Below are 12,180 nucleotides of genomic sequence, written 5' to 3' on the forward strand. Positions count from 1 at the left end.
AAAAAAACCAAACAAATCCCAACCGCCAGAAAAAAAAAAACACACCCCAAAACCAAACAAACCCACAAATCCCAGCCCAGTGAAAGTGGCCCCGGGGTATTTTGAGAGGGATTTCGGGTGAAAACACTACAGCTTTTGTCCTCCCAGGGCAGGAGTGGAAAGAGATGGGGGGGGGGCCCTCTCTGTCTGCTCGAGTGTTTGAAATCACCCGTGGTTATCCCAGCCCTGTGCAGCCAAAATTGTATTTATTTTTTTCCAAATCTTGATAATTTCTGGACTATTGAGAGGAGAAAACCAGCTGGGGTTTGGCTGCCACTTTTTAGGGGTTGTAACCCCCCCCAAGCTGCCTCCTGCTCCAAATTAGGATTATTTTGGGGGTGAAGGGGTCTGATTTCTCTAACCACGGAGAGGTCCCCACCAGTGCCCACCCACCAGACCCTCAAAGGGGCTGGAGCTGGGGTGGGGGCTCCCCTCGACACCCCCAGCCTTTGGGTCTCTACGCTTCCACCCAGGGTCTGGGTTAGGGGGGAAATTGGGGAAAATTGGATGAAATTAATTGAAATTTTGAAATTATTTGTTACAGCCCAGACCAGGCAGAAGCCAAACCATCAACTCAACCATGTTGGGAGGCCACCTCCTCCCTGCAGCGATTAAACTTCTGCCTGACCAGAAAAAACAACAAAAAAGAACAAAAAGCAACAAAAAACCCAACATTTTCAACGACGGACGCTGAAATCCCTCCGAATTTTAACCGGCGACGGCTCTTTTCCGCTTCCCTGAGGAAAGGGGAGTTTTGGGCTGCAAAAAGGGGGCTCCTTCGAGGAAGGAAGGTGCTGCTGCCCCCACGGAGACTGAAAAGCCACAAAGCCCTTGAGGATCTCCCCCAGGAAAGCTTTGGGAAATCCCGGATTTGCATAGAAGGAGAGGAAAAAGGCTCTTTGCCCAGGGTGGAAGGCAGAAGGAAAAGAGAGAAAGAAGCAGTTTTTTGGGGGGGCTGCAGAACCCACCGCCCGCCGGACACCCCCCCTGCCAGGGCAGCACGGGGACCACCTCTCCCAGTTTTTTTTTTTGCCTAAAAACCTCGTTTCTGAGGTGAAACACGACTCTATGTTGGCTCCTGGTGTGATGGGGACACGGGGGACCCCCGGATTGACGCCCGGCGACGTTCATGGGTTGGTTGTCTCCAAACAAGGACATTCAATTTTTGGGGCAGGGTTGGGTTTGTTGGGGAGGGGGGGACACCCCCCAACGTCCTGTGCCCCCCAAAACCCGGCCGTGGGCACGCAGCCTTCCTCCCAGGGCCAGCCCTAGCCTTGGCTATCGGCGCTTTTGGGAGGCTCTGGGTTCCCCTTCAGCAGGATCTCGCTCAGCTCGGGGGACATGTAGTAAGGCCTCTCGGGAGATCCATCGTTCCTCTCCAGATCTTCACCTTTTTTTTTTTTTGGGGGGGGGGGGTTGGGGTTTTTTTGGTAAGCAAAGGAAATCATAATCTAAAAAGATTGTTTCTTTTTAATTGCAACTGGTTCTACTTATTGATTTCCAAAATTACCTAAGCAGCCTGATGTTTACTAGCACTTACTCTTAGATGTTGTTGGTGGTAATTGCTGCGTTAGGATTACAAAGCACTGGCATAAATCTCACTCAGCACCTCTTCGGTTTCCGTGGGCAGAACAAGAAAAGGGGGAGAAAAGGGGGAGAAAAGGGGGAGAAAAGGGGGAGAAAAGGGGGAGAAAAGGGGGAGAAAAGGGTGAACAGGGGAGGAAAGAGGGAAAAGAGGGGGAAAAGAGGGAAAAGGAGGGGAAAAGGAGGGGAAAAGGGGGAGAAAAGGGTGAAAAGGAGGGGGAAAGGGTGAAAAGGGGGAGAAAAGAGTGAAAAGGACGGGGAAAGGGTGAAAAGGAGGGGGAAAGAGTGAAAAAGAGGGGAAAAGAAAGGGTGAAAAGGAGGGGAAAAGGGTGAAAAGGAGGGGAAAAGGGTGAAAAGGAGGGGAAAAGCCAGGGAGAGACAGGGCGGAGACAGAGGATGGAGAACATGTGAAGAGAGAGGGAGGGAAGGAAAGGGAGAAAAAAGGAGAAAAAAAAAGGGAAAATCGAAGTTAGTCGCAGTTAAGTTCCACCAAGACCAAAGCACCGAAACAAAGAGCGGGAGAGACGGCAGGAGCCCCGAGGAGGTGGGGAGGTGGGAAGCAGAGGCTGGTCAGAAAGGAGGAAAAAAGCAAAAAAAAAGGGAGAAAAACCACACAGGGAGGGAATTTGGAACAACCCCCCCTCCCCAAATTTGGGATTTGGCCCCGAGGAAAGGTGGGGAGATGCAGCCTTTGAGGTGGCCACTTACAGAAGCAGAGGAAGAGGGTGTCCACGCACATCCCGTAGACGCTGAAGAACCCGTGGGCGATGAGGTAGGAGCCCACGATCACCGTCTGGGAAGAGGAAGAAAAATGGAATGGTGTCACCCCACGACCTGGCAGCTGAAAAGTCCAAAGCCCCACAACCAGGAGGAGGAAATTTGCTGAATCCCCAAATTCTGGGGGATGGGGAAGGAGGAGAAAGGAACAAGGGCAGGATTGTTGGGAGCAGCAAAAGACCTCGAGGACGAGGAGGTGGATGGAGGCCAACGCAGCCACCCGAAACAAAGGGCTTGTTTCACCAGGGGATGGAGAAACCACCACCAACAAAGAAGGTCCTTCAAGAAGCAGGACCTCCCTCCTTTTCACGGAATCACGGAATTGTCAGGAGTTTGGAAGGGACATTTCTAGAGACCATCTAGTCCCAACTCCCAAAAGGTGACTTTTTGGGCCTTCGGGTGAAGGATTCTCTTCCTAATATCTTCCAGATTCATGGGAAGAGGATGAGGAAGCAGCTCACCAGGATGGGGACCCAGTAGTAATTCAAGGAGGGCGCCGTGTCCTGCACCAGCTTGATCCTCTGGGTGAAGAAGAAGAAGGCCAGGATGCCTGGAAAAGCCAAGGGTGGAGATGGCCACGGGACCAAAAGGAGGGTGTGGAGAAAGGCGTAAAACGGGGCCAAAAGGCCAAAAGGAAGGGTTTGGTGGAAAAAGTGAAGAGAGGGGAGGTTTTGGGGGGGGTGTAACCATCCCCCAAGGGAAACCACCACTCCCTGGTGCTCACCCACGCTTCCTACGATGAGGAGTTTCCCCAGGAAGAGGAGGAAATCCGTGACTTTATCTAGGACGGCCACCCTGGAGAGAAGACAAGGATGAGCATCAACATCCGCTCCCCACCCCTGAGGCAGAAGGAAGCCTGGCAAAAGGGGGGGGTCCCGGCGAAGAGGGGGGGTCCCAGCGTGGAGAAACGGGGCAGAAAACACCACGAAAGCCTCAAAACAAGGCAGGTGGATCTGGAAATAACCAAGAGCAGAGCCCTGGCCCCTCCACCCAGCAGGATCTCACCTGATGATGTTCCTCATCAGCAGGAAGAAGGCGTTCCTGGCCGAGGTGCAGAAGTTGGTGCCGTAGACGGCGATCTAGAGAGGGGGAAAAATGGGGGCAGAGAAGGGAGAAACGGGGCCACGTTGAGTTCACCGGGAAGAAGAGGGAGAGTTTTACCCCTTCTTTGGGTACCCCACCCCTCCACCCAGCAGGATCTCACCTGATGATGTTCCTCATCAGCAGGAAGAAGGCGTTCCTGGCCGAGGTGCAGAAGTTGGTGCCGTAGACGGCGATCTAGAGAGGGGGAAAAATGGGGGCAGAGAAGGGAGAAACGGGGCCACGTTGAGTTCACCGGGAAGAAGAGGGAGAGTTTTACCCCTTCTTTGGGTAAAAGAAGGAGTTTTACCCTTTCTTTGGGTAAATCCCACCCTGGAAGTGCTTCTTCATCCACCGAGAGGTCAGAGAGCTGGATCCCCCCCCACCCCATTTGTCTCTGGGAAGGTGTCCCCCCAAAAAAAAGTCAAAGCAACGTGGCCAAGATCCAGGTTTTCCAGCAAAATGGCTGGGAAAGGCTGAAAAATTCTGTTTTCTTGGGAGACACGGTTCTCAACAGCCACCCAAGGAAATCTCCAGGAGCCCCCCATCTTCTCAGGAGACACGGTTCTCAACAACCACCCAAGGAGATCTCCAGGAGCCCCCCATCTTCTCAGGAGACACGATTCTCAACAACCACCCAAGGAAATCTCCAGGAGCCCCCCATCTTCTCAGGAGACACGGTTCTCAACAGCCACCCAAGGAAATCTCCAGGAGCCCCCCTCCACCCCCCCACCACCGGGAGGACCCTCACCATGATGTAGGCGTTTCTGTTGAGGAACTTGATGAATTTCTCCAGGCACCAGAAGCAGCACTTCAGGCAGCTCAGGAGGAACTTGGCAAACCTATTATCTGCAGCTGGAGGAAGGTCACGGCAGAGGGTGAGCGGCCGGAGCCACGGACACCTTTTTTTTGGGCAGAATCCACTTCAAGGTCCCCGGCGAGACGGCCCCCACGGCCTCCCCCCACGCCTGGTTCTCAGCCTCCCCGGGTGCAGGTGGTGGGACAGGAGCTTCATGAGCTCTTCCCACGTTTCTGCTGCGTTTCAGGAGCAACAGAATTGTAGAATCCCAAAATCTCAGAAATCTACAGGGTTGGAAGGGTCCTCTGGAGATCAGCTCCTCCAACCCCACCCCGGGGACCCAGAGCAGGTCCCACAGGAACGTGTCCAGGCAGGTTTTGAACATCTCCAGAGATGGAGACTCCACCACCTCCCTGGGCAGCCTGACCATAGGGTTGTCCGGGTTGGAAGGGACCTTTCAGATTGTCCAAGTCCAACCGTCAACCTCCCACTGATGAAAACCATCACTAACCCGTGGAATCACAAAATGGTTCCAGTTGGAAGGGACCTTAAAAATCATCTCGTTCCAGACCCCCTGCCCTGGGCAGGGACACCTCCCACCAGCCCCACTTTGCTCCAAGCCCCCTCCAACCTTGGCCTTGAACCTCTTCAAGGTTCTCTGGGCAACCCCACAGCTCCTCTGGGCAACCTGGACCTTAAAGACCATCGAGCTCCATCCCAGACACCTCCCACCAGAGCAGGTCTCTCCAAGTCCCGTCCAACCTTGGCCTTGAACCCCTTCAAGGTTCTCTGGGCAACCTCACAGCTCCTCTGGGCAACCTGGGCCGGGCTCTCCCCACCCTCAGAGGGAAGAATTCCTTCCTGAATCTCCCCTAAATCTCCCCTCTTTGATGCCCCGTCCCTGGGAACCTTCAAGGGCGGGTTGGACGGGGCTTTGAGCCACCTGGGCTGGGTGGAGATGGCCCTGCTCATGGCATCATGGAAGGGTTTGGGTGGGAAGGGACCTTCAAGTAGAACTGGGGGGTCAGTTCCACCCCCTGCCCTGGGCAGGGGCACCTCCCACCAGACCCAGTTTGCTCCAAGCCCCGTTCAGACTGGTCTTGAACCCCTCCCAGGGATGGACCATATCTCTAAGAGTCGTACAACCAGACACAGAAGGTGGTGACCTCCTTCATCCCCCTCGTTGGCCATTTCAGCTTCGGTACCTTTTAACCTGTGGTCCAGATACTCCAGAATGACCCTGATGACTTGGACGATGGCGAGGATCAAGGAGCCGAAGGCGAGCGAGCCGGTGTGGTACCTGGGAGAAGGTAACACAGCTCCGGTCAGGAAGTGAGGACAACCTTGAGGAGCTCCTGAATCCTCCTGGAGAGGGACCTACCGGAGCGCGCGGCCGAAGGCGGAGAAGAGGGGGAAGGCTGGCATGTCATCAGGCTTCTTGAAGGCCCAGTAGTAGGAAGCGAAAGCCCCCGCCAGCGTCACCTGACCCAAGGCGATGACGAAGTTGACGAGCCAGAAGAACATGAAGATGTTGAAGAACTGGAGGACGATGAGGTACTTGTGGTAGGCCGTCTCGCCCCCGTAGAAGGCGAAGAGGCACTGGGCGTCGGGGCACTGCTTGGTGACGTTGCTGGTGTTGAAGGTCTGGAGAGGAACAGCAGAGGCTCAACCCAAAGCAACCACAACCTCCCAAAGACGTCATTCCTGCTTCATTTTTGTCGCTCGCTCCGATGGAAGAGCCACCTTTTTGGGGCGCGCAACGGCTCAAAGGAAAATAACGAGGCGGCGTTAAACGAGCTGGGGAGGGTGGAATTTCACTCGGGAGAGCCCAATCTTATCTCTTGAGAGGTGGAGCACGTGGTTTTGGGGCCCCTTCCCCCACGTCCTCACCTCCGGTCGGCAGGGCTGCCCGGAGAACTGGCAGGCGCTCTCGTTGAACACCTTGTAGACGGCCTCGTTGGAGGTGGAGAGGAAACTGCGGAGCAGCTGCTAAGGAGAATTTTTCCAAACCCCAGCCCCCAATCCTCGGGCCTCTTCTCCCTCCTTTCTGCCCCCCTCCCGCGACGCCTTTTCGACGTTGGGTTTGGTTTTAAGTTAAATTTAAGAGGGTGAAACTGGTGGTTTTTCAAAGGGATGTGGCGCTAATCCCGTAAGGTGTTCAGAGCCCTGGAAGACCTTGGAGGAGCTTCCCCCCTCCTGCCCTGGGGAGCAGAGGGTCAGGAGAGAGGAAGAGGAGGGAGAAGAAGAGGGAGAAGAGGAGGGAGAGGAGGAGGGAGAAGAGGAGGGAGAGGAGGAGGGAGAGGAGGAGGGAGAGGAGGAGGGAGAGGAGGAAGGAGAGGAAGGAAGAGGAGGAAGAGGAGGAAGAGGAGGAAGGAAGAGAAGGATGAAGAGGAGGAGGAAGGGGAGGAGGAAGGAAGAGGAGGAAGGAAGAGGAGGAAGGAAGAGAAGGAAGGAAGAGAAGGAAGGAAGAGAAGGAAGGAAGAGAAGGAAGGAAGAGAAGGAAGGAAGAGGAGGATGAAGAGGAGGATGAAGAGGAGGATGAAGAGGAGGATGAAGAGGAGGATGAAGAGGAGGATGAAGAGGAGGAAGGAAGAGGAAAAAGGAAGAGAAGGAGGAAGAGGAGGAGGAAGAGGAGGAGGAGGAGGAGGAGGAGGAATGGGGGGGGGTCTGCACCAGGACTCACGAAGAGGAGGAAGGAAGAGGAGGAAGGAAGAGGAGGAAGGAAGAGGAGGAAGGAAGAGGAGGAAGGAAGAGGAGGAAGGAAGAGGAGGAAGGAAGAGGAGGAGGAAGAAGAGGAGGAAGAAAGAGGAGGAAGAAAGAGGAGGAAGAAAGGATACACGGCGGTGCTGGCCCAGTAGGCGATGCAGAGACACAGCAGGAAGAAGGTGCACAAGGGGAACAGCAGCGACATCATGACGTGACCGATGGCCCTGATGAGAAGATGGTTAGAACCCCGTTGAGACCCTCAGGACACCGGGTTGGGGGACACCTCGGCCGTCCCCAAGTTTGTCCCCCCGGGACAGGGGTTGAGGGGGACGCCCCCGGACCTGCTGGCCTCCCTGATGAGCGCGATGGCGATGAGGATCCTCTTGCGGAGGAAGATGAGCAGCAGGATGATCACCGCCTCCACCACGCACAGGATGATCACTGGGAAGGAGAAGGGGAGCCATGGGTAGCCCAAGGGCACCGGTGGCCCCACGATGGCCACCTTTGGGTGGCCTTTGCCTCCCCAAATGGGTCCGTAATGACACCAAGCCCCGTGGTGGAGGTGGCATCAAGCAAAGCCACCTTCCTCAGCTCAACCCTTTGCAAAGGGCCACCAAAGGGAGCAAGAAGACCCCAAACCTCCTCCTGTGGTCCCTTCCCAAGCCCTGTCCCCTCAAAGGGGGGGGACATCCCGCATCCCGAGGAGGAGGAGGAGGAGGAGGAAGACTCACTGAAGGCCAGCCACGTCTGCCGCAGGTGGAGGTAGACACGGAGGTCGGTCTGAAAGCCCAGGTCCACCAGGGAGACGTCGGAACCCGCTTCCCCTTTTAGCTTTGCATATTCCATGTAACAGTGGAAGATCCCTGCGGTGGGAAGCAGAAGAATCGTCACGTTTTGGGTGGAAAAGTGGAGACCGAGATGTGGGCAACCCCTGCTCAACCCCACCCGTGTGGAGGCTGAGGGAGAAGACGCCAGAGGGACACCGTGGATGAACTTTCTTGGTGCAAATCCCACTTAAGAGCGTGGAATCGTAGAGGGGTTCGGGTTGGAAGGGACCTTAAAGGTCATCAAATGCCACCCCCTGGACACCTCCCACCAGAGCAGGTCGCTCCAAGCCCCCTCCAACCTTGGCCTTGAACGCCTTCAAGGTTCTCTGGGCAACCCCACAGCTCCTCTGGGCAACCTGGGCCAGGCTCTTCCCACCCTCAGAGGGAAGAATTCCTTCCTGAATCTCACCTCAATCTCCCCTCTTTGATGCCCCGTCCCTGAGAACCTTCAAGGTTGGGTTGGACGGGGCTTGGAGCCACCTGGGCTGGGTGGAGATGGCCCTGCTCATGGAATCATGGAAGGGTTTGGGTGGGAAGGGACCTTTGAGACCATCGATCTCCATTTGAGATACGTCCCACCAGAGCAGGTCACTCCAAGCCCCCTCCAACCTTGGCCTTGAACCTCTTCAAGGTTCTCTGGGCAACCCCACAGCTCCTCTGGGCAACCTGGACCTTAAAGACCACTGAGCTCCATCCCAGACACCTCCCACCAGAGCAGGTCGCTCCAAGCCCCCTCCAACCTTGGCCTTGAACCCCTCCAAGGTTCTCTGGGCAACCCCACAGCTCCTCTGGGCAACCTGGACCTTAAAGACCACTGAGCTCCATCCCAGACACCTCCCACCAGAGCAGGTCGCTCCAAGCCCCCTCCAACCTTGGCCTTGAACCCCTCCAGGGATGGGGCAGCCACAGCTTCTCGGGACAACCTGGGCCAGGCTCTCCCCACCCTCAGAGTCAACAATTTCTCCCTCAATCTTCCTTCTTTTACCTCAAACCCCTTCCCCCTGGTCCCATGGCTCCCCTCCCTCATCCCTGCTCCCTCCCCATCTCTCCTGGAGCCCCTTGAGGGACTGGAAGGGGCTCCATGGTCTTCTCCAGGCTGAACCCCCCCCAACTCTCTCAGCCCCCCCTCCCAGTAGAGGGGCTCCAGCATCTCCAGGGCCTCCTCCAGCCCCGCTCCAACACCTCCATGTCCTTCTGATGCCCCCAGAGATGGGGGACACCCCCCCAGAATGGGGCAGAGGGGCAGAATCCCCCCTTCTCATCCTGCTGGGGACCCAGGTTGCCGGGGGCTTTCTGGTCTCACATGGACCTTCTCACCCCCCAACACCCCCATGTCCTTCTCCTTCTCCCCCCCACCCCCCCCAGCCTGGATTTGGGCTGGAATAGGGAGAAGAAGACAAGGAAAGAAGCCCAGGGAGAAGGTCCCGAGCCCTCGCTCACCGTAGCCCAACACCAGGATGACCATCACGATCATCACCCAGACCATGACGCCGGCCAAGAAGCGGAGCAGGACGATGAAGATCAAGCTGGCCACCATGGCGATGACCAGCCCTCTGCGGGAGGAAGGCAACCCCACGTCAGAGAAGAAGAAGCCCCCTCCCCACCATGGAGCTCGTCCCTCTCCCTCCAGCTCCAACGACCTTAAAAATGGGACTTTCTGAAGGTGGAGGAGATGGGAGTGAGATCGCTCCAAAACACCCGCCGTTTGGGGTTTGAGTGGAAACCATACAAAGGCCTTCCTCCAGCTCCAACGATGGGGCAACCTTAAAAATGGGAACTTCTGAAGGTGGAGGAGATCGGAGTGAGATTGCTCCAAAACACCCTCCTTTGGGGTTTGAGTGGAAACCATACAAAGGCCAAGGAGATAAAAAAAAGACCTAAATGGTGGGGTTTTTGAGGAGTTTTGCCCCATGGGAAGGGACGGCTGGGCCCCTGCTCACATTATTATCCAGTACCAGGAGACCGTGTAATCTTCAAAGATCTTCATGGCCAACTGCCGGGCTTCCAGCACCACGTTGGCTTTTCTGGAATTACAAAAATGAAGCAGGAATGAAGTGGAAAATGGGGAGGAACCGGGAAGAAGAAGGGGAGGAGCGTCAGCCTCAGCAGCCTGGACTCAAACCTCCCCTTCTACTCCTCCTTTTCCTCCTCCTCCTCCTCCTCCTCCTCCTCCCCAACAAATGGTCACCCCCCAGGAGGCATCGAGGGAGGTGGGCGCCCAAAGCAAACATGGACTTGGCATTGAGAAGCAGAACTGCTGGCCCTTTGTTGGCCATTCTGGCCCCAAAATCACAGAATCAGAGGATGATTTGGGGTGGGAAGGGACCTTCTGGAGATCATCTCCTTCAACCCCCCCCACCCAGAGCAGGTCCCACAGGGTCCCATCCAGGAGGGGTTGGAATATCTCCAGAGATGGAGACCCCCCACCTCTCTGGGCAGCCTCTCCCAGGGCTCTGCCACCCTCAAAATGGAGAAGTTCCTCCTCATGTTGGGATGGAACTTCTCCTGTCCCAGTTTGTGCCCGTTCCCTCTTGTCCTGTCACTGGGCACCACTGGAAAAAGCCTGGCCCCATCCTCCTGACACCCACCAGCCAGGAGATCCCCCCTCAGTCTTCTCCAGACTCAAAAGCCCCAAGTCCCTCAGCCTTTCTTCATCACAGAGATCCTCCAGCCCCTCATCATCTTCGTGGCCCTTGGCTGGACCCTCCCCACCAGTTCCCTGTCCTCCTGGAACTGGGGAGCCCAGAACTGGTCCCAGTGCTCCAGATGGGGCAGAGCAGAGTGGGGGGAATGACCTCCCTTGAGGTTCTCCATGCTCTTCCTGATGACCATTGGCCTCCTTGGCCATCAGGGCACGTTGGTGGCTCATGGTCACCCCGTTGTCCCCCAGGACCCCCAGATCCTTCTCCTCAGAGCTGCTCCCCAACAGGTCACCCCCAACCTGTTTCTTCTCCTTCCCTCAGAAGATGAGGTTTTGGGGCAGAATTTGTTGCAAACACAAGACTTCCAAGACCTTCAAGACCGGAGCTTTCACTCTATAAACGAGCAAACGAAGGCGGAGCAGATAAAACCCACCCTCTCCTTGCCCTAACGAGGAAGAAGCTCGTTAAGAGGTCCCATCCCCCCCTCTAGTTTGGTGTCACCGGACGCTTGGAGACCCCGAGGGGGACTCACTTGGCCCCTTCCAGCAGCTCGGTGACGTTCCTCTGGTGGCCTTGGCCATCGTCGTAGGTGGTTTGGTTGCCCACCATGATGACGCCCTTCTTGGACTGGAAGGCCGGGAAGCAGCGCCGCACCACTGGGCAAGAAGAGATGGGGGGAAAGACTCAACCCAAACCCCCTCCTTGGGGGTCACCAACCTACACTGGGTCCCCCCGAAACCCTAAAGAGGAGCCTCCCACCCCCTCCCCCCAAAAAAAACCCCAGGAGAAGAGGGATCTCCAAAAACTCCTGGATTCCCCCCAAAATCAAGAGCTCCAAGCGCATCCCTGTACCCAGGAGAAGAGGGATCCCCCAAAACTCCTGGATTACCCCCAAAACCAAGACCTCCAAGCGCATCTGTGTGTCCAGGAGAAAGGGGGATCCCCAAAACCCCCCCGATTCCCCCCAAAACCAGGAGCTACAAACACACCCCTGTGTCCAGGAAAAGGGGGATCCCCAAAACCCCCCCGATTCCCCCCAAAACCAAGAGCTCCAAGCACATCCCTGCACCCAGGAGAAGAGGGATCCCCAAAAACTCCTGGATTCTCCCCAAAACCAAGAGCTCCAAGAGCATCCGTGTGTCCAGGAGAAAGGGGGATCCCCAAAACTCCCCAGATTCCCCCCAAAATCAGGAGCTACAAGCACATCCCTGCACCCAGGAGAAGAGGGATCCCCCAAACCCCCCAGATTCCCCCCAAACTCAGGAGCTCCAAGCACATCCCTGCACCCAGGAGAAGAGGGATCCCCCAAACCCCCCAGATTCCCCCCAAAACCAAGAGCTCCAAGAATGTCCCTGCACCCAGGAGAAAGGGGGATCCCCAAAAACTCCTGGATTCCCCCCAAAACCAAGAGCTCCAAGAATGTCCCTGCGTCCAAGAGAAAGGGGATTCCCCCAAACCCCCTGGATTCTCCCCAAAACCATTAATCCATCAGCCTCGTTAATCAATCATCAGCCTCGTCAATCCATCACCCTCGTTAATCAATCAGCCTCGTTAATCAATCAGCCTCGTTAATTAATCAATCAGCTCCTCGTTAGCCCCGCGGGACGTACGTGGGGTGCTGGGGATGAGCATGGCCGGGCACTCCTTGTCCCTCAACACCTGGATGGGAGGCTGGAAGCAGAATGGGGACACAAAGATGGATTTTAACCATTTTTGGGGAATCTGA

The 12,180-nt window shown here is 56.1% G+C and overlaps 1 protein-coding gene across 1 annotated transcript; it reads right to left on the reverse strand.

Annotated features, from left to right (window-relative positions):
- Positions 1-686: 686 nt before the first annotated feature.
- SLC44A2 (solute carrier family 44 (choline transporter), member 2) lies at positions 687-12,126 on the reverse strand. Its single transcript, XM_014960485.1, has 16 exons — positions 12,065-12,126; positions 10,987-11,110; positions 9,753-9,836; positions 9,253-9,365; positions 7,717-7,848; positions 7,327-7,426; positions 7,117-7,209; positions 6,170-6,254; positions 5,661-5,923; positions 5,485-5,579; positions 4,232-4,335; positions 3,605-3,678; positions 3,125-3,195; positions 2,862-2,950; positions 2,332-2,416; positions 687-1,429 (listed from the first exon to the last, which is right to left on the reverse strand). Exons 1-16 carry the CDS (start codon positions 12,084-12,086, stop codon positions 1,308-1,310), a joined length of 1,656 nt encoding a protein of 551 aa, XP_014815971.1. The 5' UTR covers positions 12,087-12,126; the 3' UTR covers positions 687-1,307.
- Positions 12,127-12,180: the final 54 nt, after the last annotated feature.

Source organism: Calidris pugnax, unplaced genomic scaffold (genome assembly GCF_001431845.1).
Source record: "Calidris pugnax isolate Ruff unplaced genomic scaffold, ASM143184v1 scaffold571, whole genome shotgun sequence".
Classification (NCBI taxonomy): Eukaryota; Metazoa; Chordata; class Aves; order Charadriiformes; family Scolopacidae; genus Calidris; species Calidris pugnax.

What these genes read in the sequence shown, in the direction of transcription:
- SLC44A2 (XM_014960485.1), bottom strand. Translation starts at nt 12,086, where the DNA reads ATGCTCATCCCCAGCACCCCAC. An exon ending in GCTCATCCCCAGCACCCCAC is followed by an intron (nt 11,111 to 12,064) that starts GTACGTCCCGCG and finishes CTTCTTGCCCAG; the next exon opens with TGGTGCGGCGCTGCTTCCCG. An exon ending in TCCTGGTACTGGATAATAAT is followed by an intron (nt 9,366 to 9,752) that starts GTGAGCAGGGGC and finishes TTCCTCCCGCAG; the next exon opens with AGGGCTGGTCATCGCCATGG.